Below are 25929 nucleotides of genomic sequence, written 5' to 3' on the forward strand. Positions count from 1 at the left end.
GGTAGCTCTTAGGGACACCAGACTCCCCGAGTCCCACAAAGCCACTGCTAGAGTGTCTCCCACTTCTACCTGGCACAGGTGGTTATTGTCTAAAGTCTCTGGGATACCTGATGAACACAGCTTCCTGGCGTACAACGAGTTGCGGTAGCCATAGTTAGTCTCCATGGGTTCGCCCCAATGGGAACAGTCGGCCCTTACGTGGCCAGGCTCCTGACACTACCAGCATACTATCGGAGCCGGGTCTACGGGGGGTACACCCCTGGCAGGCTTGGTTAGCACAAGTCTTTGGGTCTGTGATGGAGATTGCTGGGGTTTGGCTGCCCCCCTCCCAAATAAACCCCCTTTCAAATTTCTGGTAGCCTCATAGCGTTCCACCAGGTCCACCATCTCAAGGGCATTACCAGGAGACACCTGGCCGATCCAGTGCTGGAGGGGGTACGGCAAAGCCCTCCCGAACAGACGGTCCAACATAGCAGTGGGACTCAGCACGTCAGATTGCAGCCATTTTTACAACAGGTGTAATAGGGTATAATACTAAGGCCTCGCAGGCTCAGCCGGGTTAAACTCCCACTGATGCACCCGCTGGGCCCGGACTAATACAGTCACCCCCAGTCTCGCCAGGATCTCACCCTTCACTGGGTAATCAGCCGCTTGATCTTCCGGTAAGTCGAAAAACACCTGCTGGGGTCCGGATGCCAGGAACAGAGCGACGACCTCAGCCCATTGATCTCGGAGTAGCTTCTCCCTCACTGACCACCTTTTCGAACACCGCCAGATAGGTCTCCGACGTTGTCCGAGGGGGTCATCTTAGGGATCGCCGCACGGACCGCTCTTCGGGCATCGTGGACATTCTGGGACTCTCCTGCCGCTTGTAAAGCCATCACATGCTGCAATAGCAGCTGGTTGGTTTCCTGCTGCTGCTTATTAGCCTCCCGCTGCTGCAAGTTAGCCTCCACGAGGGCTTTCACAACAGCTTCCATTTTGTCAAGGGACACAGGTTGTAATCTCACTGGTTTGATGTAAGACATACAACCTTCAGGCCAGCCTTACTGCGCTTGCCCGCATCCTCCACCATTTGAGGGGATTCACTCTGGTAGGCAGGTTAGCGGACGCAGTATAGAGGCAACGGACCAGGTTGTAAATCACTCTTCAGTGTTTATTCACACTTATAACATAACAGTCACTTTTCAGGCTTGGTGCTTGTTCACACACAGAAAAACAAAATAAAGTTCACCTGTTATCCTGGGTGTCCGTTCACACCCAGCTGAATGCTCAGCCTTCAGAAAGTCCACTTGCAGGCTTTAAGGTGGCCTGCTCGCCTGACACGCGGTCTTCAGACCTCAGCACAGAGATCTCCAGAGCTCCACTGTCAGAGGGAGGTAATCCACACCACCTGACAGTGCTGGCTGTTTTTTAAAAGCGTGCCAAGACCCGGCCTGGAACGTGGGGAGTAGTCACCCACCCAGCACTTTGACTACTCCCAGTAAGAGCCGTTCCGGAATAGCTATACAGCTATACTAAATAGCTAGGTGTCAAACAGCAACTGCTGCTGACACATGAAAACTAGCTCTTACTCCACCGAGGCCAGGAACCCCGGTGAAACATACCTTCCGTCAACGATGGACCCTTGCGCCTTCCTACAATATATATATATATATATATATATATATATATATATATATATATATATATATGAAAAAAGTCCCAGTAAGAGGACTGAAACATTGCATGGATGAATAAAGGACACATTTCTTTCACCATACAGAGGTGCCTTGGAAGTCTTCTTCTTTTATCTATTTGGTAATTTTGGTCAGATCCACAACGGCTGGCACTCCTTGCACTTTATGTTTTTTTCAACACTGCTGCTCCAATTCTTTTATATATCTATATATACATACTGTACATATACAAATATATATATATATATATATATCTGGGCACTGCACCACTAGTCAACAGGGTGTGGGCATAGAATATGCAACTACACACAAAAGAAGGTGCCCTGGCCAAATCAGTGGGCATCACTAGTCTGGCCTCTGTACTAACCACCTAATACGTATTCTGCTACCTATAAGTATCAAGGATAGACCCTGTTTTTGGAAACACTTGTAGACAAACGTAATACAGTGAACTGTGTAGATTAACAATTTGGGCTTGTTTGCTTCCATGCAAAATGTAATTGGCTCCCCCACCTACCATGTGCCTTCTTACGTGGCAGAGAGGCAAGAGCCAGGGTCCAGGTGAGACTAACATGCGCACCCCTTATAGCTACGTCCCTCCTCCAGGTAATAAAATACTTCAATATAGAGTCCAAAAGACAATGAAACTTTGAAACAAAGGTCTACCTTTAGTAGAACCCCACTTTCATAGAGAGAAGCAGCAAGAAGGGGCTGTCTAATTTAATTGACAACAATTCTCAATTAACATAGGGTATCGCTGGTGGGATTCCTCACTGTTCCTGACTGTCTATAGGAGCAGAAAGATACAATCTTAGGGCTCATGCCCGGTCCGCAATGCACAGCCACTGACCGTAGGGCTGGCGCATGCGGATTGCGGACCCATTCACTTGAATAGGGTCCGCGGGCCGCATAGGACGGTCCGCACCGCAAAAAAGTAGTGCAAGCACTAATTTTTGGCGGTTAGGAGGCACTGACAGAATCCCCACGGAAGCACTCCATAGTGATTCCGTGGGCTTCCGCGTCTCCATTCTGCACTGACCTTCCGGATTGCGTACCCATTCAAGTGACCGGGGCCCACATCCGTGATGCAGGGTGCAAACTGGCCGGTGCCAGTGTATTGAGAACCCGCTGTTTGCCCTCTTACAGGTGGGCAAAAGCACCGTCTTTCCTTTGTGCCAGTTTTTATCAATCCCACCCCCAATCTCTGCTTTCTATTAGATTTTTTCAAACATTATCAACTGCAAATGTTATTTTTCATGGGGGAAAAAGTCTAGCCAGAAAACTAGTTAAAATAGGTTTCCCACCATAGCGAGTTATAAAATATATCATTAGGATGTCTGACCGTCTTTACCGTTCAGAACAAAAGGAGCAAATAAGCCCCTAAAGACTTTTTCCCTGCACAGCGCCACTTCCGACCCAATCCCTTCATTCTAGCGCTGGGGTTTCTAGGAGCCCCCCAGATGAAACTAACCTGGAGGGCAGCCATACAATTACACAGAACATATGCGTGTCCGCTCTTAATTCTACGTAGCATCAATACGGTTATTTGCAAATCCACCCATAAGAAAGTCGCAAGTTATGAACTCCAAAGTCAGTGGGGTTGTCTTCTGCTGGACCTTTTGGAGTCATTACTGTATCAAAGCCTGAGTCCACCAGACAGTGCCGGACTAGAGTTCCTCGGGCCAACCAGAGAAACATTCGAGACCAAACACCTATACCAGGGATGCTCCACCTGCGGCCCTCCAGCTGTTGCAAAACTACAACTCCCAGCATGCCCTAATAGTTGTAGTTTTGCAACAGCTGGAGGGCCGCAGGTTGGGCATCTCTGCCCTATAACATTAATGTCTAATGCCTTAGGCAGCACCAGGTAGGGGCAAGAGGGGGGCAGCCAAAGGGCCACGTGTAATGAGCGCTTTCATTGTGGCAACGGGGTTAGGTTAAGAAATTGGCATGGGGGGGCGTTTCGGTTTTCACCTCAGGCAGCAGAAAGGCTAGGTGCACCCCTGCTTATGCAGTGGGTAAATCTGGTAGTCAGGCAGACTAACTGTGTTACTGGATCCGGCATAGCCGGATATAACCGGATCCCATTTCACTATAATGGGATCCTGCTGGGAATAGCAGTGTGCAGGGAAGTCTGGCTATGCTGGATATGGTAACTCCCATCGTCTACCAGATTTACCTCCTACTCCAGATGTGGACCCTACAGATTAGCTTCCCATGTACGTACAGATTAAACATATGATTTTTTATTTTTTTTTATGCCGCTGCAAGAGGGATCTTTCCATATATAGTCCTACAAGTCATGAACTGCGGGAAAACGGATGCGCATGGAGATGACTGCACTTACACGTGTAAATCTAATCAATTATTGTAATGATCCCTGTGATGTGTGCGCACGCTCAGGTACTGCCATCTTTCTTGCAGAACTGCCGCCCATTGTCCCTATAACAATAAGTATTTGTTTATGCAAGTGGAGAACAAGTGCAAGAGATGTGGATTATACCTGGAAAGAGGGAGAGCGAAGGACCCAGGGAAAAGACTGCACTGGAGGGCTTAGTCCTTAGGCCTCATGCACACGACAGTATTTTTTTGCGGTCCGCAAAAAGGGGTTCCGTTGTTCCGTGATCCGTGTCCGTTTTTGTTTCCGGGTGTCTTCCTTTATTTTTGGAGGATCTCCAGACATGAAGGAAAGTAAAAAAAAAAATCTAAGTCAAGTTTGCCATGCAAATGATAGGAAAAACACGGACGCGGACGATGATGACAATCTTGTGTGCCTCCGTGTTTTTTCACGGACCCATTGACTTGAATCGTTTTCCGTGAAAAAAATAGGACAGGTTACATTTTTTGGACGGACTGAAACCACGGATCACGGACGCAGATGATATACGGTGCATTAGCTGAGTTTTCAACGGACCCATTGAAAGTCAATGAGTCCGCAGAAAATCAAGAAAAACGGAACAACGGACACGGAATGAAACAACGGTCGTGTGCATGAGGCCATAGACTTATAGGAGCAGCACAGAGAAATACAAGTGTGTGGACGGATAATAATGAAGAAGACAAAGGTGTTGCTCAAACTTTCTAGTCTTCGATGAATTAATAGCAATACAGATGTAGCAGAGCTGAGTATGTCATTTCCCACAACTGTCCGTGACATGTTACGTAATGGGCGGTTCTCTTACCTCTGGCACGATTGGCTCTGCTACATCTGTACAAGATAATGCATTATCATTCCTGCATCTGATGATCACTGGAAGCAAACAGTAAGTGAATACCTGTGGAGAGAGTCTGCCATATGCCAAACTAAGGCTACTTTCACACTAGCGTTCGGCTGTCCGCTCGTGAGCTCCGTTTGAAGGGGCTCACGTGCGGACCCGAACGCAGCCGTCCAGCCCTGATGCAGTCTGAATGGAGCGGATCCGCTCAGACTGCATCAGTCTGGCGGCGTTCAGCCTCCGCTCCGCTCGCCTCCGCACGGACAGGCGGACAGCTGAACGCTGCTTGCAGCGTTCGGGTGTCCGCCTGGCCGTGCGGAGGCGTGCAGATCCGTCCAGACTTACAATGTAAGTCAATGGGGACGGATCCGTTTGAAGATGCCACAATATGGCTCAATCTTCAGGCGGATCCGTCCCCCATTGACTTTACATTGAAAGTCTGGACGGATCCGTACGAGGCTATTTTCACACTTAGCTGTTTTTATGCTAAAATAATGCAGACGGATCCGTACTGAACGGAGCCTCCGTCTGCATTATTATGATCGGATCCGTTCAGAACGGTTCCGATCGAACGCTAGTGTGAAAGTAGCCTAACACGTGGAACGTGGTGCGAGTCTAGAAAAATGCAGCAAATTGACCGTAAAGGTGCAGGCGACGTTATATATCCGGTCATATTTATCAGGCGTATCATTCAAATTCCTTTCTTATGCCACCTCATGTGCAATTAGGGGCTCATGCACACGAACATATTTTCTTTTTGTGTCCGTTCCGTTTTATTGCAGACCGTATGCGGAACCATTCATTTCAATGGGTCCGCAAAAAAAACGGAAGTTACTCCGTGTGCATTCTGTTTCCGTATGTCCGTATTTCGATTCTGCAAAAAAATAGAACATGTCCTATTATTGTCCGCATTACGGACAAGGATAGGACTGTTCTATTAGGGGCCAGCTGTTCCTGTTCTGCAAAATACAGAATGCACACGGACGTCATGCGTATTTTCTGTGGATCCGTTCGTGTGCATGAGCTCTAAATGGTACTCTACATCTCAGTGTAAAACTGCATACTCAATAACGGCTCATTCAGACGGCCGTATGAATGCGGAACGGGTGCGGACCCATTCATTTCAATGGGGCCGCAAAAGATGCGGACAGCACACCGTGTGATGTCCGCATCCGTGGTTCCGTTCCGCGGCTCCACTGAAAAGATAGAACAATGTCCTATTCTTGTCCACAATCCCGGACAAGAATAGGCATTTTTTTTATTTATTATGGTTGTGGCCATGTGCGGTCCGCAAATTGCGGAACGCATATGGCCGGTATCCGTGTTTTGCAGATCCACAAATTGCGGATCCGCAAAGCACTACGGCCGTCTGAATGGGCCCTAAATGAGGCGCCATACCGGCATAATATGGGAAATCGGATGCACAGAGTTACAGTATGGGTCTGCAGTCTATGGGCGCCATATCATGGGTCCATATACCGCACTAATACAGTCACCTTTATTACTGAGGCCGATGAAGCAGAGTCGCGGACATGTCCTGCTGGAAATAGCCCTATAGAAGCCGGTGATTGTGGATTGCACAGAAATGTGCTCCAGGCTTTCACACCTCCGGCTTCTACAAGTTTCGGGAGGCCTTTAAAACAAACACTTGTGGATTTTCTGTCTGCCCAGGATGACATGCACGCAGCCATAAACTGCAACAGATTTTACTGTAGATGAAAAGGCTTAAAACAATTCAACTTTATACACCCCTGACAACCTCCTATGGGCAACTCCTTTAATCCGGCATCTAATAATCCAGAAGGATTGATAGTCCAGCCCTTCGAGAGAGAATCAGTGAACTGGTCTGTTCACCTTAGGTTTCTGCCATTTTTATGGTCGTATGGTCTGTAGCGCTATTTGTAAACCGAGATCAGACTATGGTTACACGGCGATCGGGGCCGCGCGGAGCAAAGAAAAAAACGGGTGCTACTACAGGCACTGAACGGAATGGGGTCACAAGGTGACTACGAACGCTGAGCAATTCTGCGGTTGCGGAAACTTGCAAATCATGCGGTGACCCCAGCCGCGCGGCCACACAGCAGCGATCCTTGGTTGCACAATGTGCCGCAGCCAAGCCCCCGCAGTCCCAGACTTACAGGTCAATGGGGTTCACGATGGATTGAATTAGACTAGCAGCATTTTTTGCATGGCCGCTCGGGGAGAAAAAGCTGCATTTCTGTATCAAACTCCATGAGTTATGTAAAGGATTTGCATTGTGGAAATTCGCTGCATAAATTGACAAACCGCAATTAAAAATCTGGATCGCAGGTCAATTTACATTGCGTATTTCTGAAAATCTCATCAGCTTTGCTGGTTCTGCATGTGGACGTACCCTTACGGTAAGTTGACACTGCGGATTTTAAAGCTGGGAAGTCCACCGCTTACTCCTTGGAAGAAACCGCTATGGACCAACTCGTGCCTTAGCTCCAATGAATGGAGGACACCCGCCGCGGCTTCCAGTGACGTCCATCAGCACACTGCACTAAGAAGAGACAGGTCTCTTCCTGGCATGGTCACGGCTCTAAACCGCCAGCCCGAGAACTGCAGGCGTTGTCTCCCATTGAAAATACCATGTGGCCGCCGACGGAATTTGTTGCGATGTTCACGCCAAAATCCTGCCAGCAATTTCCACCACGTCAATGGGCCCTTAAGATTCTTTACCCTATGGGCCAGTTCACATGGAGTTTCTCAAAACCGGCTCCAAAAAAACTCCTCAAAACAGCCTCCCATTGATTTCAATGGAAAGCAGAACTTGGAAAGAAGAAGCAGCACGTCCTATCTGGGAGCAGAAGCTGCGCTGAATCTCCCATTAAAATTAATAGGTGCATCAAAAAACCGCTCTGCACGTTTCCATGCATTTTTTCATATTTTTCGGCATGGCTAAAAATGCAGTTTTGCATTGACTTAAAAACCCATTGGTTACAAAAAACGCATGAAAAAAGTGTTGAATTTTGTAGATGGATTTTCAAAATCCGTAGCGTGAACATACCGTATGTGTGCGTGATGTGCAGATTTTCTGCGCTTACTTTCGTGCAGACAATCCGCAGCGTAATGCAAGCACCAGCTTCAAAATCTCATCTGCGCGGTGCAGAAACGTTCAGTGCGGAAACTGACCCCCTATGTGGGTTTTGAAATCTGCAACATGTCAATTGTTTGTGTGGATTTTGCGAAGCAGATTTCGCCCTTTTCAATGCAAATCTTGGACAAATCTGCAACAAAATCCGCAAGTATTTGGATTTGGTCCGAAAAACGTAGCGACAACCGCGAAAAAAAAAACTGTGTACATGTGCTCTTACAGGTCAGCATTATGGGGGTTATTTACGGTACTATCCAGAAATACGCCTGTATTTCTGGCGCAGATTGCAACGCAAAACTTATTTGCGACTTTTCCCCGCTCGCGTCAGATCTAAAAAGTGAGCGTGGCGGACAGTCTCATTCATCATTTTATATGCCTGTTTTAGGCGTAGAATATGGTCTATATGTAAGACAGCTAGCCTAGATTTAGACTGGCGCTGGACACGCCGAAGTTATCGAGAGCCCCCGGCGCTTCTTCATAACTCCGGCAGATCCACCGCCACCGCTATTAAAACGCCAGTCTTAATAAATGACCCCCTATATAAGTAATCTACAATTCAACGTGTAACTTCTTCTTGGGCGCCAATGCAATATCGGTAACAGGTCCCCCTAACTACCAGCCATTTCTAATAGTGCCAGCACCACGCAGTTCCAAATTTCCGAAATTTTATTCACATCTTCAATTTCTAATTTTTATTTTTTTTTTTAACATATTTTGGCTCACGTTTTTCCAGCCAAATCGGCTATTTCTCATTTTATAGTTTTACTAGCCCGGAGCATGGGAGGGGAGGGGGGGTCCGATGCCTGGGAGCCACGGCAGTGGCGACCTCGTACCCCCATCGTTCCGCCCTCGTCCAGAATATCTGATAATCCGGTTACAATTTACAAATGTTCCCTTGCTAACTATAAGCATGAACCTCAATGAATCCGCTCATAGATAACATTAAGAAAAGTGCACGGCTCGAGACGGAGTGAATTCTTCCCGTCCGGTGCAGTGACCCCCGTGTCTCAGAGACTCTTCCTCCTCTCTCTCTTTCCAGTGCAGTCACTGGTCTGTCAGCTTGCACTGGGATGAGCAGAGGTGGATATAAATATCGTGGTCAGAGCTAAAGTGCTATGGCTGAGCTGTGGGAGAAGATCAACACTTCAGACAAGTCTCCAGCAGCTAAAGACAAGTTGAGATCAAGTTCGAATAAACTTTGCTCGAGTCAACCCCCCCCCCCCCCTGTTTTTTTTTTTTTTACAGAAGACTCCATGCAAGCCAAGAAGACCCCACCTCCTTTTGAGCTAAGCAGTTGGTTTCTTTGATCTAAGTATAAGTGGAGCTGGAGTTGAGGTATTTTTAGAGCAATTGACTCCTTAAACCACGTGTGCCCACGTTGATCAGGATGACTGTTCAATCGGCGCTCGTGCCAATCTCTCTCTTGGTGCTGGTTTCGGGCATGGTGCACTGTATGCCGTTGCTGACCCACCAGCGAAATGACACACTGCTGGACCGTCGCTGGGAGTCCCTATTTTCTAGGTCAATGTCTAGGATCCCGGGGGAGAGAAGAGAAACAAACCGGGAAAGTGACTATTTGCTGGGTATCAAGAGGCTGCGACGGCTTTACTGCAACGTGGGCATTGGATTTCATATTCAAGTTTTGCCAGATGGCAGAATAAACGGGATGCACTCCGAGAACCAATACAGTGAGTATTTTATTTGGGATCTATTTTATTTTTTTGGGGTGGAGGAAATTGCACAATTTAAGTTTTCTAATAGAATCCTATTCCTCTGCAATAGGTCTAGGAGTAGAGTCGCAGAACCGTAACGCTCTGCGCTGCTGCTTATTAAGACAATACCTTTTACTTAGGATTTTCCGAAAATTTGCCGAGCTCCAAAGTTAATCTTTAGAATTGCACAAAGAGGTGACAGGGAAGTGACACTACGCGCTGCCGCTGGATTGAGTTCTCCTTGGTCGCAAGATTAGTGTCAGTTTAAAGTGATCTTGCCTTGTCCAAGTGTGTCTATGGGGGGGGGGTCCCTGGAGGTCCTGCATTTATTGGGATTTTACCAAGGGGAACTAATAAAGGCTTAAGAAGCCGCGATAATCACTCGCTTCTTCTGTCACAGACAGAATCCCTACAACACGAGTAGACGTCAGGTGCTGCCCAAGACGCTGGAGACTCGAATAACACTCGGCACTTGGAGCTGAAGATTTTTAGGGAAAGGGAGATAAGCAACCATGAGATCGGCAAAGCTAAAAAGATTTCCCATAAGAGAAGCGAGTGGATCCGTGTTCTGTATTACAGAACCTTAGATAGTATGTGTGCCTGCCATATAGTGCTCAAGTACAGAAATTCTCCCCGAAGAGGTAATACTGCAGCATGCTATAATATCTTTCATACATAGTTGACAAAAACAAAACAAAAATAGCTCCATATGCCTCTGTATGAAATTGGAGGAAAACGTAGGTACCAAACACTTCTGTTGGCACAGTATTGCTACATAAATGCTATGTAGGCATGGGTACGAGCAGTAAAGGTGCAATATGTTGAGAGATCTGAAACCAGTGGAAGGATACACCGTGACACAATATCGTGTCATTTTCTTTCTATTGACTTTCGTTAAGTTGCATGGTGTTTCTGCACCCTACATGGCACCGCTATTCTCCATTTTCCTATATCCGTCCATAGCAGCTAGTGTTTCAGAATTGACCTCCATTCACACCACATGTTTTGATTGCCTTGAAAAAAAAAAAACTAAATAAAAATGTGCACCGATTTTACTTTACATAAGGAGTGCGGAAGTCTCTTGGCTAACGATATTGTGGGCTGGGAACCCGAGCCAGAAGCAGCGACTAGAAAGTGACATGCACCGACTGATACATTGCACCGCACAAGCTATTTTTCAGCTTTAGGGCCCATTCAGACGAACGTAAGTGCTCCATGCCCTTGCTGCGGATTCGCAAGATACGGAAATAGATAGGACATGTCCTATCTTTTGCGGAACGGAGGCAAGGATTGGAAGCCCACGGAAGCGCTTTCGCGCCCATGCCTCCGCACCGCAAAAGATAGGACATGTCTTATCTTTTGCCGAAGCTACGGGTCGCGGGACCCATTCTAGTCAATGGGTCCGCATCTGCAAAACGTAGTGCACGCGGCTGGCGTCCGTGCATTGCAGACCGCTATTTGTGGCAGAGGCACGGAGCCGTTACATTTGACCCTTAGATGTAGTCTTATGTGCAGCATTTGTCAAGATTTTTAGCATGCTTGACACCATTGTGCAGTATTTTATTTTTCCATCATTTTGCTAAATGGTGGCGAAAATTGCATCAAAATGGGATAAAAGTCTGCAACAATAAATAAACATACTGAGCCGTTACTTATGTGATACAATGTACTGCCGAAAAAGCATCTGGTAGTGACTTAACCCCCTGCCCTCTGGCACGACTCAGTGCTCGGCAGAAACAGTAGGATTTGGGTGAACACAGCAGGATGACAGGGCAGTCAATCCCTAGGTTTGCTGCAGGATAATCTCAAAGGTATATAGGAGTAGGGGTACGGAAGATAAGCAAGTTGGGATGATCGGGTGACATATGGAATGCAGATTATGGAGCTTCAGGTAGCATCGATATCTAGTTAGGCTGAAGACCCTGAAATAGAGGGAGGCAGTGACATCACTGGAATAGTACCGCTCTGTAATAAATGTGGTAATATGGACGATGGTAACTCCGGGATACAGAAGTCCAGAAGTCATCAACTCCCATAGATATCAAAATTATTATTAGGAAGCAGTGGGCAACCTGTGTTCTGAAGATAGATAGATAGATATGAGATAGATAGATATGAGATCGATAGATATGAGATAGATAGATAGAGAAATAATAGATAGATAATAGATATGAGATAGATAGATAAATAATAGATAGATAATAGATAGATAGATATGAGATAGATAGATAATTAATAGATAGATAGAGATATAGATAGATAGATAGATAGATAGATAGATAGGAGATAGATAGATAGATAGATAGATAGATAGATAGATAGATAGATAGATATGAGATAGATAGATAAATAATAGATAGATAGATATGAGATAGATAGATAAATAATAGATAGATAGATAGATATGAGATAGATAGATATGAGATAGATAGATAGATATGAGATAGATAGATAGATATGAGATAGATAGATAGATATGAGATAGATAGATAGATAGATATGAGATAGATAGATATGAGATAGATAGATAGATATGAGATAGATAGATAGATATGAGATAGATAGATAGATAGATATGAGATAGATAGATAAATAATAGATAGATATGAGATAGATAGATAGATAATAGATATATAGATAGAGAGAGATGAAATAGATAGATAATAGATAGATATGAGATAGATAGATAGGAGATAGATAGGAGATAGATAGATAATAGATATATAGATAGAGAGAGATGAAATAGATAGATAGATAGATAGATAGATATGAGATAGATAGATAAATTGATATATAGATAATAGACAAAAAAATAAAATTCTACTAATATGAAGTGAATTGTCAGCATGGCTTCTGCTCATATTACACACATGAGATGAGGATTATATTTCTATTGGTCGATTGGTTTCGTAGACTTACAGCTGAACTGACAATATCCGTTATGTCTGTGACCACCGTAGATTGGAGGACCCTGAATCCAATCCGACAGACATGGTTGGTTTTTGGATACGTATTTGCAGAGCTGTTTTCTTGTGTTGTCTTCTGTTATTAATGTGCGGACATAAGATGATGGGGGTAGGAGTGGTATGAATGAAGCTTCTCACAGTATCGCCGGTGAACCCATAATATGTGCTGTGTTTGTATATTTCAGGTTTGTTAGAAATCTCTCCGGTGGAAGTTGGCGTGGTGAGCCTATATGGTGTCAATAGTGGACTGTTTGTTGCCATGAATGGAAAAGGCAAGCTATACGGATCAGTAAGTTCCTACCTTCCTTAGGTTTTTATGACAACTCAAAATATTGGTAGATATGGAGTCCCCAGTAAAAAAAAACCTGAGTATAATCTGGTCATAATGGTCAGGAATGGAACTAAAATAATACAGGGGCAGATTAGATGGACCAAGGGGGCTACTACCAGCTTCTGACGGTGTATCACAGGTCATGAAAATGTGACCAAAAACAGTAGATGAATGTGACCCGAACCCGACGATTTTGGTGGACCAGCCAACCATCTAACATATACAGGGATGTTTCCAGTGGCGTAGCTAGAAATGACTGGGCCCCACAGCATATTTTTGAATGGGGCCTCCCTCCCCCCAGTAATTTTTTCGCAACCCCTTCCTTTCATGCTGCCCCCATTCCTGTGACTAGTAAAGATCGCTCTCTCAGACCAGGCCCGGCAGCTGCTCCATCCGTTTTCTACACTGTCTATACCGTCACTGTATATAATATCATTGTGTAATACTGTTGAGGGGGCCCTGACCAAATCCTTTAGTCCTCCTCCTCCTGGATGGGCCCCTTCTGGGTCAGGGCCCCAAAGCTGCAGCTTCCCCTATAGCTACGCCCCTGGATGTTCCAACACTCCCTGAAATGGGAGATGTTGAGGGGGGGGCGGGAAGGACTGGAAAGTTGGATTTCAACATGTCTGACCCCAGCAGAAGCTCCATGTGTATGGGGAGGCATGGTAGTCAGAGTTGTCAGCCGGCAGCTATCCAATATGCATGGGCCGTTTATGGGTCTGAGCTAATGAATTAGATGGTTTCACCATTGCTGGTGATAGTAGAGTTAAAGGGGTGCTCTATAATGAGTTGGGGGGGGGGGGGGATCAAGAGGCTCATATGCCGATCTTGCTCACTGTTCCTCTGCAAACTAATGTACTTATGCATGAGGCTACAATTAGGATTCAGTACCAGAACACCCTGTTACCCAGGGTTAGTAATACTGTGCGGTACATTTAATACGTAAGTGGAGTTATTCCAAGCTACCACTTGCATACTTGAAAGTACATGCCATTCCTAGCATTGTTGGCCTCATCATTTAATGGATCTTCTCTGGTGGACGTGAATCATATCCCAGGAGACCATTCACACTGTAAATCATATTTTATCAGAGGCACATTAAAAAGAAAAGTGGAGCGTTTCATGCCAACAGCCATAGCCGACCATGTTGGATCTCAATTTCCTAGTGGAAACCACCCTAGCTACTGTAATGCTACAGAAATGCTGGTAACCACCTTCATTAGGATGTCTACTATCTGGGAATTCATTAGATATTTAGGCTCCATTCACACATCCGTGATGTGTTGCGGACCCGCAAATTGCGAGTCCGCAACACACCAGCCCAGCACCCCCATAGAAATGCCTATTCTTGTCCGCAAGCTGCGGACAAGAATAGGACCTGTTCTATCTTTTGCGGAGCTGTGGACCCGAAGATGGGGGACGCGCTCCGCAATTGCGGATGCAGACAGCACACTGTGTGCTGTCCGCATCCATTCCGTCCCCATAGAGAATGAATGGGACCTCACCCGTTCCGCAAAATTGCGGAACGGATGCGGACACATTCTGCGGACATGTGAATGAAGCCTAAGAGCTTGTAGTTTTTGGGAAACCTAGGCAATACAAAGTAGCCATCCTAACCATGACATCCATAAGTATAGCAATAATGAATGAATGCACCAAATAAAAAGGGACAAATCTTGTCTAAGGCTACTTTCACACTTGCGCTTGATCGGATCCGTTCTGAACGGATCCGATCATATTAATGCAGACGGAGGCTCCGTTCAGTACGGATCCGTCTGCATTAATAACTTTTAAAAAATTCGCAAGTGCGCAAGTAGCCTGCGCGGATCCGTTCAGACTTTCAATGTAAAGTCAATGGGGGACGGATCCGCTTGAAGATTGAGCCATATGGTGACATCTTCAAGCGGATCCGTTCCCATTGACTTACATTGTAAGTCTGAACGGATCCGCACGCCTCCGCACGGCCAGGCGGACAGCTGAACGCTGCAAGCAGCGTTCAGCTGTCCGCCTGTCCGTGCGGAGGCGAGCGGAGCGGAGGCTGAACGCCGCCAGACTGATGCAGTCTGAGCGGACCCGCTCCATTCAGACTGCATCAGGGCTGGACGGAGGCGTTCGGGTCCGCTCGTGAGCTCCTTCAAACGGAGCTCACGAGCGGACCGACGAACGCTAGTGTGAAAGTAGCCTAAGAATAAAAGTCTAAGGCCCCTTTCACACGAGCGAGTTTTCCGTGCAGGTGCAATGTGTGACGTGAACGCATAGCACCTGCACTGAATCCTGATCCATTCATTTCAATGGGTCCGTGTAAATGAGCGCTTTTTTTTACGCATTAGTTCTGCGTTGCAGGAAAAACGCAGCATGTTCTATAGTCCGCATTTTTCACGCAGCCCTGGGGCTTCAGTGGAAAACGCATTGTATCCGGAAACAAGTGCGGATGCGATGCGTTTTTCACTGATGGTTGCTAGGAGATGTTGTTTGTAAACCTTCAGTTTTTTATCACGCATCAAAACGCCTTGCACCTGCGCGGAAAAAAACTGAACGCAATCGCAGACAAAACTGACTGAACTTGCTTGCAAAATGGTGCGAGTTTCACTGAACGCATCCGGACCCAATTCATATCGTTTGTGTGAAAGAGGCCTAATGGGTGATCAGCAATGGAGAGCAAAAAAAAAAAAAAAGTCAAAAAGAAAACCAGAAATAGTAAGGAAAAAAAAAAAAAGTTAAAATAAAATTAGTTGAGCTGACTGCCATCACCAAGACTCCTTATCTGATCTGAACTTCTCAGCTCTTCTTAAGCATTACTTAATTTACCAATATCGATCAACTTTAATATTTGCATCATTTTCACTAGTCTAAATTGCTCTTTTCTAAAAATCTAAAAGTTGGAATTCAGGTTATTACTAAAGTGACCGTCCAAAATTATCTAAGGAACGTTGTGTTGGAGGAAGGGTTCTTAGCACCCAGGAGATTTTGTAAGTTTATGTTAAGTAACCAAAGATCCAAGACCATGTTCTCCAATTCAAAAATGTTCAGACCTTCCAGACGTGCATTACAGTTTGTGGGAGATATATATATATATATACACATACATACATATATAAAAGCAATAAGTTAATTTCAAAGGAACCGTTCCGCAGTGCTTACCCCTTTCAAACCACCAACAATACATGATGTCTTTGAACTTAGAACACAATAGCGCGTGCTGGCCATGTTGAAGGCAACTACTGAGGGAGTCATTACGTGCTGAAATGGTCTGATAAGTGTTCATCTCCACAAGAAAGTATTTCTATATGTTCTTATAGGATGAAACAGAAGATACTGATAGATCTGTCCTCAGATGTTCAAGAGCTTCATTGTTTTTAGGCAACATGGACCCAATAAGGGCTTGATCACCTTAAATCAGATTTTCTCAGTTCCATGCCTGTACAATTGTTACCTGTGATGGTGCATACATGTCCATTCTGGACAAACAAAAAGTTTTTTTATAAGTGAAGAAAAAAAATTCATAAAATGTTGTTAAACATTAGAATTTATTGAAAACAAACATTCTTGTGAGAAGGTCAACAAGTTCTAAATCATCAAAGCTGATGTCCTTAACCTGACATTTTTGTGAGACCCACCAACAATCTTCTCTATGGTGTGTGTCCTATGTTCCTGAGATGTCTACTCTCATGAAGAAAGATTGGAATTTAACCCGTTCGAGTCGTTCTCCTGTTCCTCTTGGAGATGAGAAATACTAGAGGTTACATTGGGGCAATGACATGAGACTTTTTGGCAACTTCTCCCAATCTTGTTGGCATCTCCTTGAAATTGAATGTCTAATGGTCTCCATATTGTCAGCCGAGCCTACTGAAAATGGCAGGTTTGGCCAACACTCTAATGCTGTGATGGCTAACCTCCGGCACTCCAGCTGTGGTAAAACTACAACTCCCAAGATGTACACTTGCTTAGCAATCAAATGAATAGAGCATGCTAGGAGTCGTAGTTTCACCACAGCTGGAGTGCCAGAGGTTAGCCATCACTGCTCTAATGTGTATGGGGACATGTCGGGGAGAGAAGAATTGGGCAAAATGAATATTTTCCCTAGAGATTAGCCACTGCTAGAGGAAAATTTTTCAGCACTGTGATACAATAATAAAGAGGAAGTTTCTACTGAAAAGTAACATAAACCCATGTACAGACAAATCCTTACAACATGCGGTAGTTGACGCGTTTCGGACCAGTGTCTGGTAGTGGCTTTCTCCACTCTCCCCACGGAATGCACATACACATTTTGCCAAGCTGAATGGGTATGTGTATGGAAGAGTTGTTGGGGAGTCGAAGGCGATAGCTGTCGACCAAACGATCATTCGGCCAACAGCTATTGAATGTGCATGCCCACCTTGAAGCCCACCATAGACATTTAACTTTATGCACCAAAATTTGATGGATCTTCCAACAATTCTGCCATCAAATATCTCACATCATGATGACCACCATATCTGAATACTCAACTAACTCTCCCCCGACTAACCCAAAAACATTCACAGTGCTGTAGCAAAAAGGGAAAAAGGTGCTGAATTGTGTAAATCCAGTGGTACATATACGTAGTGGGGGACACTTGGCCCCCAATTTAGCTACTGTGCATCAAAATTGTGAGACTTGACAGAATGTAACAATTCCTTCTCTTTACAGAAACATTTTACGGACGACTGCAAATTCAAGGAAACCCTTCTTCCAAATAACTACAATGCCTACGAATCGAGGCGGTACCCCGGAATGTACCTAGCTCTGGGCAAAAATGGAAGGACAAAAAAGGGGAACAAAGTTTCTCCCACAATGACGCTGACGCACTTCTTGCCTCGGATCTGACAGCTCCAGACCTTGGAAAGGAGAATCTGACCTTGAGAAAAGGGTGGGGGGTATAAAGAACTATGTGCACTTTCAAAGCAAAAGGCTGATGTAAAATATTTAATTTAATAATTTAAATGTGTATATACGGTCATGTTAATTTATAGCCGACTACTTTTTGTATAAAATGTAATATTTTATTCCTTTTTTTTGTTGTTGTTTGGAAGGGGGTGGGGGGGGGGATAAAACATAGTCTATTATTAACTCTGAAGCTGCTGGATGGGCCTACAATGTGTTGCTATGCAATGTACTGGTGCCATTGTTGAGCTGTTGGTCACCACTCCAGGTTGTCTACTGTTTACAAGCCATACGTATTTCTTGGCTCTAGCAGATGAGATGAAACAAGTGTTAGGCTGAAGCTACCAATGATGTTTCCTCCACCTCCAGTTACTGGTAGACCGAGGCCGTGTCAGCTTACGTCTTATACAAGGTGCAGGGGGAGAGGACGACTCCATGAAATCTGTTTTTAGACCTGTCACTGCTGAACTCTGAACTTCTCCAGCAGTCAATCTTTAGCTTGTGTCTCCAAAGGAGCACATGTCTTTTTAACCCTTTTGTTGGCTAGCACTTAGCAACCCTGTTGATTTATCTGCTCGTTAATTAACACATAGCAAAATGTGCTTCTTCTCTTGGTGCTATTGTACGTATTGGATTTGAAGGAAGTCTTTACGAATGACATGGTATTAGAAAAAAAGGGGCAAAAACATCAAGACCACCGTAGAGGGAACTTGGCCTCCATCCGACTCACATTTCGATTTTTGTGATATTGGTAAAATTGAGCCAATATCATTGGGTCACAGCTCTAATTGCCATCATCAATGATTGTTGTTATGTCTACAGACATAGCTGGGCCTTTCCCCTCCAGATTTAGTTCACTGCCCAAGTTTGTTGGCTCCTTCCCCCCCCCCCTGGACAAATGCCCAGCCGGTCCACCCTAGCTACACCCCTGTGACCACCAAAATAAGAAGGAGAATCAGAGCAGAACACAAAGCTACTTTTTGAGAACGTGAGGACAAGACCTCTACGGTGATGTCGCCTGCCTTGAGTTTGATGATGTCATTGGCGCTTGTGGAGCCGTTTTGCTTTCTATAGGAGGATTTTTTTGCCGTTTTCTTATGTTCATTCCCGTCAAAGAGATCAAACGTCTACCTCACTGTCTTGTCGGAGGACTCGTACCCTTGTCACCGTGCCCAGGTCCTCCGTTTTTCCATATGTGGCCAAAATGTACCCCCAAGTAGAAGCCAGAGCTGTCTATTTCACCCTTGTCACGTTTCAGCTATCTTTACCCTGCGACTTACTTTTAGTAAGGATAATCATGGCAAAAATATTTGCAGGCAGCTGTTGGTCGGCGCTATATGGTCGTGAAGTAACCTTATATGTTTCATTATATATATATACGTTGCAAATGTACAGCCTGTTATTAAGGACCAGAGGGTTCATAAAACCGCTACCAGGACGAAAATACTTTCTAAATCCCTCTCAATCCAGGATTGGTTTGGTTTATGGGCTGAAATATTGTATATCACCGATCACTATAACAGGATATATACTGATGGGCTACTTTAATTGCCAAATTCTTACTTACATTCCTTATTAACTCTTCCCTTCTGTAATCGAACTTCAGTTTCGGACACTGCTGCTTAAAGAATCAGGTGAATTTCTATTTTAATTTTTTTCATTTTGTGAGTCCTGTGCAGATAATCTGTTTACGTTAGGTTCACACTTATTTTAATTATTTTTTTCTGCTCAAAAAAGTATATATTTTTTTTCTTTTATTTATTTTTTCTTATTTTATTACTTTTTTTAATGTAAAGATAAATCATTCTGCTAATTCTAATGAATTGCAAAGAAAAATCATAAGGGGAAAAAAAAAAAACACGTATAAATGTGAACCTAGATGACGTAGTCATGCATCCACTGTACTAATGATGGCGATTTTGCTACAATTTAGGGTACTTTCACACTTGCGTTGCTGGATTCCGGCAGGCGGTTCTGTCGCCGGAACTGCCTGCCGGATCCGGCAATCTGTATGCAAACGGATACCATTTGTAGACGGATCCGGATTCGTCTCACAAATGCATTGCAATACCAGATCCGTCTCTACGGTTGTCATCCGGAAAAACGGATCCGGTATTAATTTTTTTCACATTTTTAAAAAGGTCTGCGCATGCGCCGACTGCAAAACCGGATCTGTTTTGCCGAAACACTTGGGACCGAATCCGGCATTAATGCTTTTCAATGGAAAATAATGCCGCAAGTGTTCCGGAATTTTGGACGGAGATAATACAGCAGCATGCTGCGGTATTTTCTACGTCCAAAAATCGTACAGTGACTGAACTGAAGACATCCTGATGCATCATGAACAGATTGCTCTCCATTCAGAATGCATTAGGATAAAACTGATCAGTTTATTTCCGGTATTGAGCCCCTAGGACGGAACTCAATGCCGGAAAACAAAAACACTAGTGTGAAAGTACCCTGAAACACTTTTTGCTGTTCCCCTGTTCCTCATATGCACTGCTCTGGTTCACACTTATATTTTCACCTTATTTTTATCTTTGCAAACACAGGAATTGGATAACAGATTGCAAAATGTTTGGATTTTTTAGTCATCTTGCTGTATGTATAGGACTAAAAAAAAAAAATTCTAAATGCTGCTTTTCTGGGTCCAGTACAAAAAAATAAAAATTTGTAAAATTGCAAAAAAAAAGTGTGAACCTAATTTATGTATCAATACATCTAGAATAGATCCCAAACTGGGTCGTGTATATAGGTTACGATTGTCACTGAAGCCAATCTTTGCCGGTTCGTACTGTTTTTCCCCTCTTTTTTTTAAGCAATGCAACCACAGTATTAACCCTTCAAGAGAAATCAGTTTACAATGCTCTGTAATGTGTCTGTAGTTTTATACAGGTGTTCTTCAATATTGTCATGTACGGTATGTGCTGTGCACAACACAACGCGTAATAAAGAATATATGTTTCCATCTCATGTGTGTATTTATTCTGCAGTTTTCTGTCTGGTACGGGATGCAGAGCAAAACGGACCCGGCGTAACACACTATGCAAGTCAATGGTGCCGGATACGTTTTCTCGGATCGGACACAATAGATGGTTTTAATGCCGGATCCGTTATAGCTATTTTAAAGATAATACAACCGGATCCATTCACAATGGATGCAGCCGCTTGTATTATCAGTAACGGAAGCGTTTTTGCTGAACCCTGCCGGACGCAAGTGTGAAACTAGCCTAATATTAAAGCAATCTTTACAAGGACAGAAAATGACCGCCCCCCCCCCTTCCATCCATAAAACTTTGGTGCTTTGCAGTTTTAGGTTAGATGCTATCAGGTCCACCTTGTAAACACTGTTTAAACTACACGTGTATATGCAAACTAGATTGCATCCTGTTCTTTGTTTCTGTGGGAAGTGTTAATGGTCGGGTTTTAAAGTGTCTACCAGAAGTGATACCTACGATGAGAGGACTACCCACTGCAAGGGACCACCTTAGGCAAAGAAGATTGGAGGTTATGTAGTTTTGTAAGAACTTTGCAGCATTCAAAAATACCAAAAGGTGTAAAGTAACCTTGTAGGCTCATAGGAAAGGCATGGAATGGGCCACCAGGTAGGGTCCTTGTCCCTTCACCCTTGGTTCCCATGTATCCTATTACAAAATCCAGGTTCTGAGCCTGTGGTACATGGCCCACCAGGGTCTTCAGGGGGTTCTCACACTGTCCTCATAGCCACTTTGGTGCAATTTCCATGAGTAGGGTTTTACCTGGCTTAGGCCTCATGCACACGACCGTTGTTCGGGTCCGCATCCGAGCCGCAGTTTTTGTGGTTCGGGTGCGGACCCATTCACTTCAATGGGGCCTGCAAAAGATGCGAACAGCACTCCGTGTGCCATCCACATCCGTTGCTCCGTTCCGTGGCCCTGCAAAAAAATAAAAATAACATGTCCTATTCTTGTCCGTTTTGCGGACAAGAACAGGCATGTCTACAATAGGCCGCCCATTCCGTTCCGCAAATTGCGGAAGGCACACGGGCAGCTTCTGTTTTTCTGCGGATCCGCAGTTTGCAGACCGCAAAAAACGGAACGGTCGTGTGTATGAGGCCTAAGGAAGATTTGGCAAACTGCCCAAGGGGGTCAGTAGTCAAGATCTAGTCAAGTGGTTCTTCAGGGGAGCTCTGTCAACCCCTTTCAAAATGTGGCCCCAGTGTCCCAGTCCCAGGAAACAGCTGATTGTGCTGGGGGAAGTCATGGCCAGCCAGCTAGTATTATATGGCGTTAATCCAAATGCATGTACCTCCTTGACTCTACCAGGATGGGAGCAAGTCTTACAAAGTGGCTCAAAGAGGGGGGGGGGGGGTTCTGATTGGGAGACCCTCTATAGCAAGCATGGCCAACCTGAGGCTCTCCAGCTGTTCAAAACTACAACTCCTAGCATGCTCAGACTGCCCTCAGCTATCAGCCTGCAGCAGGGCATGGTGGGAGTTGTAGTTTTACAACAGCTGGAGGGCCCCAGGTTGGCCATGCCTGCTCTATAGGATGTCCATATAAACTAATATGGCCAGGATTAGAAAAACATAGCTGCCATCTTCCAGAAACAGCTCTACACCTGTCCATGGGCTCTGCCTGGTATTGCAGCTGAGCTCCATTGAAGTAAATGGGGCTGAGCTGCAATACCACACACAACCTGTGGGCAGGTGAGGCGCTGTTTTTGGAAGGAAGCAGCCATATTTTTCCGACCCTGGACAACCCTTCAGCCCTTTGTTTAGAAAGTTGTGCCAGGTTTCCGGCAAGGCTACATTCACACAACACAATGGCAAACAAATTTTGTGACTGCCATTTTCAGAATTATTGCAGTCTATGGTTCCATTCACGAAGCCGTTTTTTGTTAATGGCCCGTAAATAATGGACATAAACAATAAATAAATAAATAAATAAATAAATAGAACATGTCCATTTTTGTCTGTTTTCATGGCCTGACGGACCCCCAGCCATCATTGAAAAAACGGCTGTTAAAAATGGACCGTTTTTTTTTTGTGTCGTGTGAAGTAGCATAACCGAAATCTCTGAGTAGTGCCAAAAGGTTGGAATATAAATCAGCAATGACCAAAGGTCCCTCTCTTACTCAAGATCCAACCACCAGACTGCTGCGGCACAAATTTTCTTGCTGCCCCCACCTTAAAAGGGTTGTCCGGGATACAAAAATATAATTGCTTTCTTCCAAAAACAGCGCCACCCCTGTCCACAGGTTGTGTGCGGAATTGCAGCTCATCCCCATTCGCTTTAATGCAGCTGAGCAGTACATGGACAGGAAGAAAGCAGCCACGTTTTTACTAAGGCTACTTTCACACTTGCGTTTGGTGCGGATCCGTCATGGATCTGCACAGACGGATCTGCACCGATAATACAACCGCATGCATCCGTTCAGAACGGATCCGTTTGTATTATCTTTAAGAAAGCCAAAACGGATCCGTCTTGAACACCATTGAAAGTCAATAGAGGACGGATCCGTTTTCTATTGTGCCAAATTGTGACAGTGAAAACTGACCCGTCCCCATTGACTTACATTGTGTGCCGGGACGGATCCGTTTGCCTCCGCATCGTTAGGAGGACACCAAAAGAGTGTCCGCCTCCAGAGCGGAATGGAGACGGAACGGAGGCAAACTGATGCATTCTGAGCGGATCCTTATCCATTCAGAATGCATTAGGGCAAAAATGATCCGTTTTGGATCGCTTGTGAGAGCCCTGAACGGATCTCACAAACGGAAAGCCAAAACGCCAGTGTGAAAGTAGCCTAACCCTGGACAAAATCAATGCCAGAAGCTGTACTACCTGTATGGTTTAATATCAAACAATCCCAAATTATCAACTATACTGGTGTCTTTTTAGGTGTCAGAGGGACGTTGGGCCCCCAAAGACACCAGGGCAGGGTGTAACTCCTACAAGCACGGCGCCTACAGCAACACCCCTGGCCGGGTTCATCCCGGTCTACAAGTAGAAGCCATTTAATTTGTTTTTTTCCTCCTCCTGCGAGTGTCACCTTACCCCGTGTCATTTATAGCAAATGACGTCTCTGGAATTTGATTTAGGATTTTGCAAGATGTGCTTTGGGTTATAGTAAAGGGGGCTCCTATCCTGATGAGTAGAGTCCTGCTTGACAGGTGGACACGGCCTCCTGGCACTCAGCATTGTAAGGCAGCCATGGGGACTTACTGACCCGTCCGACGGCACTGGCTTTTACAAATCAGATAGCACTTCAAAACTGACACTTCCGGGACGCCTTAAAGCTGATGGAAGTCCTTCATTTGTACTTCAAGAGATAATGCGATTAGCAGGTAGTTTATAAAGTACACATGTTAATGGCTGCAAACATGAGATCACTTTCGTTAACTTAAGGACACCATGCGAAATGGCGATGGACGGTGACAAACAGGCTTTCATTACACTGTAGCTACTGTACGACACCTACAAAAAGTGTGAGTAAACGCTAGGAATGTTTGGGGGGGGGGGGGGGGATTAACATGAAGGGGTTTCTTCAGGAGAACTGCATTGCTAACATTTGGGCCAAACTTATGGAACATTGCAAATTTGGTGCACCTTTAAAGCCTCACGCACATGACTGTATCCGTTTTGCGGTCTTTAAATCTGGGTTCCGCAGACTACAGGTGCGGTCCGTGCACCGCCTGCATTTTACTTGCAGACCTAATGTTCGCAATGGGTCCGCGGTCTGCCTTTTGCAGACATAGTCTAACGAATAAAGGAATGCGGAAAGCACACAGACGATCTGTGTGCTTTCCACATCCGTATCTCCGTTCCACAAAAAGATAGAGCGTAACCCATACTTGCCTGCAAAATGCAGACCACAGACCCACTGAAGTCAATGGCTCCGCAAAAAATGCAGATGCAACACGGACCGCAAAACAGATATGGTCATGTGCATGAGGCCCAAGTGTGACGCTCCTGCCATTGTTTTCTCCATTTTTTTTACAACCTCTTCACCGGGGTAAGATGAGGTGACAATTTTTGTAGAGTTTGAAAAAAAATCCATACATTTTTCTTATATTTTTTTGCGCAAATAAGCCCAAATAGATGTAAAGCTCTATTAGGTGACTTTTTTAAGCCAGGTTTCTACAGTGTAGGGCTTGATAAATTTCCCCATGGGGGTGCGCGTACCATAGGATGCGAATCCAGGCTCTACCGTTCCTGACATGAATACTTACGTTTTTAGGACTCATGCACATGACCATGGGCCGGCTGGGCCTGTATTGCGGCCTGCAATATTAAGGCCCTGGCCGTTTTTGCACCTTATCACGAATGCGGACCCATTCAATCCGGAAGGTCCAGTGCGGAACAGAGGCACGGAAGCACCACGGAGCGCTTCCGTAGGGTTCCTCTCCGTGCCTCTGCACCGCAAAAAAATAAAACATGTTCTATTTTTTTTCCGGTGCTGACTGATCACGTGACTGATCACGGAACCATCACGGAATCCGCACGGATGTTGCCCGTGCACTGGGCATATTGTGGTCCCCAATGCACCGGACGGCCCGAGCAACGGCCGTGTGCATGAGCCCTTATGGAGATGTGATACTGCCACAGTACCAACGTACAGTGCACAAAAACAGAAAGATACAGCAACCCATAATAATAATACTGCCGTAACACTCCAGTGCCCAACATGGAGTCATACACTACAGTAAAGTATCCTGAGGTAACAATATCTAAATACTACTACAATAGAGTGCCCAATAGAAAGTACCACACAGTTCTCATTAATAACAGGTGCGGGTTGAGAAGATATTTGCAGCACCTCGCTTCCAGCACATCTGACTGGTCTGTTTGTCTTGTACATTAGCATGAATTGCTCGGTCATTTAGGGATAATGATGCCTAATGCTGGGGCTATCCTGGTGTTAAGATAAGACGTCGCTGTAGATAATCGCACAGTACTCCCAGGCTTCCCCATCACATTGTGTCCTTCTTGTCACCAGTTAACAACCATTTCCATTGTATGTTT

General features: G+C 45.0%; 1 protein-coding gene across 1 annotated transcript; it reads left to right on the forward strand.

Moving 5' to 3' along the window:
* The first annotated feature begins 9399 nt into the window (after window positions 1-9399).
* On the forward strand, window positions 9400-19877 carry FGF4 (fibroblast growth factor 4). Its single transcript, XM_044270577.1, has 3 exons — window positions 9400-9700; window positions 12876-12979; window positions 17693-19877. The coding sequence occupies exons 1-3, from the start codon at window positions 9400-9402 to the stop codon at window positions 17867-17869; spliced, it is 582 nt and encodes a 193-aa protein (XP_044126512.1). The 3' UTR covers window positions 17870-19877.
* Window positions 19878-25929: the final 6052 nt, after the last annotated feature.

Source organism: Bufo gargarizans, chromosome 10 (assembly GCF_014858855.1).
Source record: "Bufo gargarizans isolate SCDJY-AF-19 chromosome 10, ASM1485885v1, whole genome shotgun sequence".
In the NCBI taxonomy this organism is placed as follows: Eukaryota; Metazoa; Chordata; class Amphibia; order Anura; family Bufonidae; genus Bufo; species Bufo gargarizans.

What these genes read in the sequence shown, in the direction of transcription:
- FGF4 (XM_044270577.1), top strand. Translation starts at nt 9,400, where the DNA reads ATGACTGTTCAATCGGCGCTCGTGCCAATCTCTCTCTTGGTGCTGGTT. An exon ending in GCACTCCGAGAACCAATACA is followed by an intron (nt 9,701 to 12,875) that starts GTGAGTATTTTA and finishes TGTATATTTCAG; the next exon opens with GTTTGTTAGAAATCTCTCCG. An exon ending in AAGGCAAGCTATACGGATCA is followed by an intron (nt 12,980 to 17,692) that starts GTAAGTTCCTAC and finishes TTCTCTTTACAG; the next exon opens with AAACATTTTACGGACGACTG.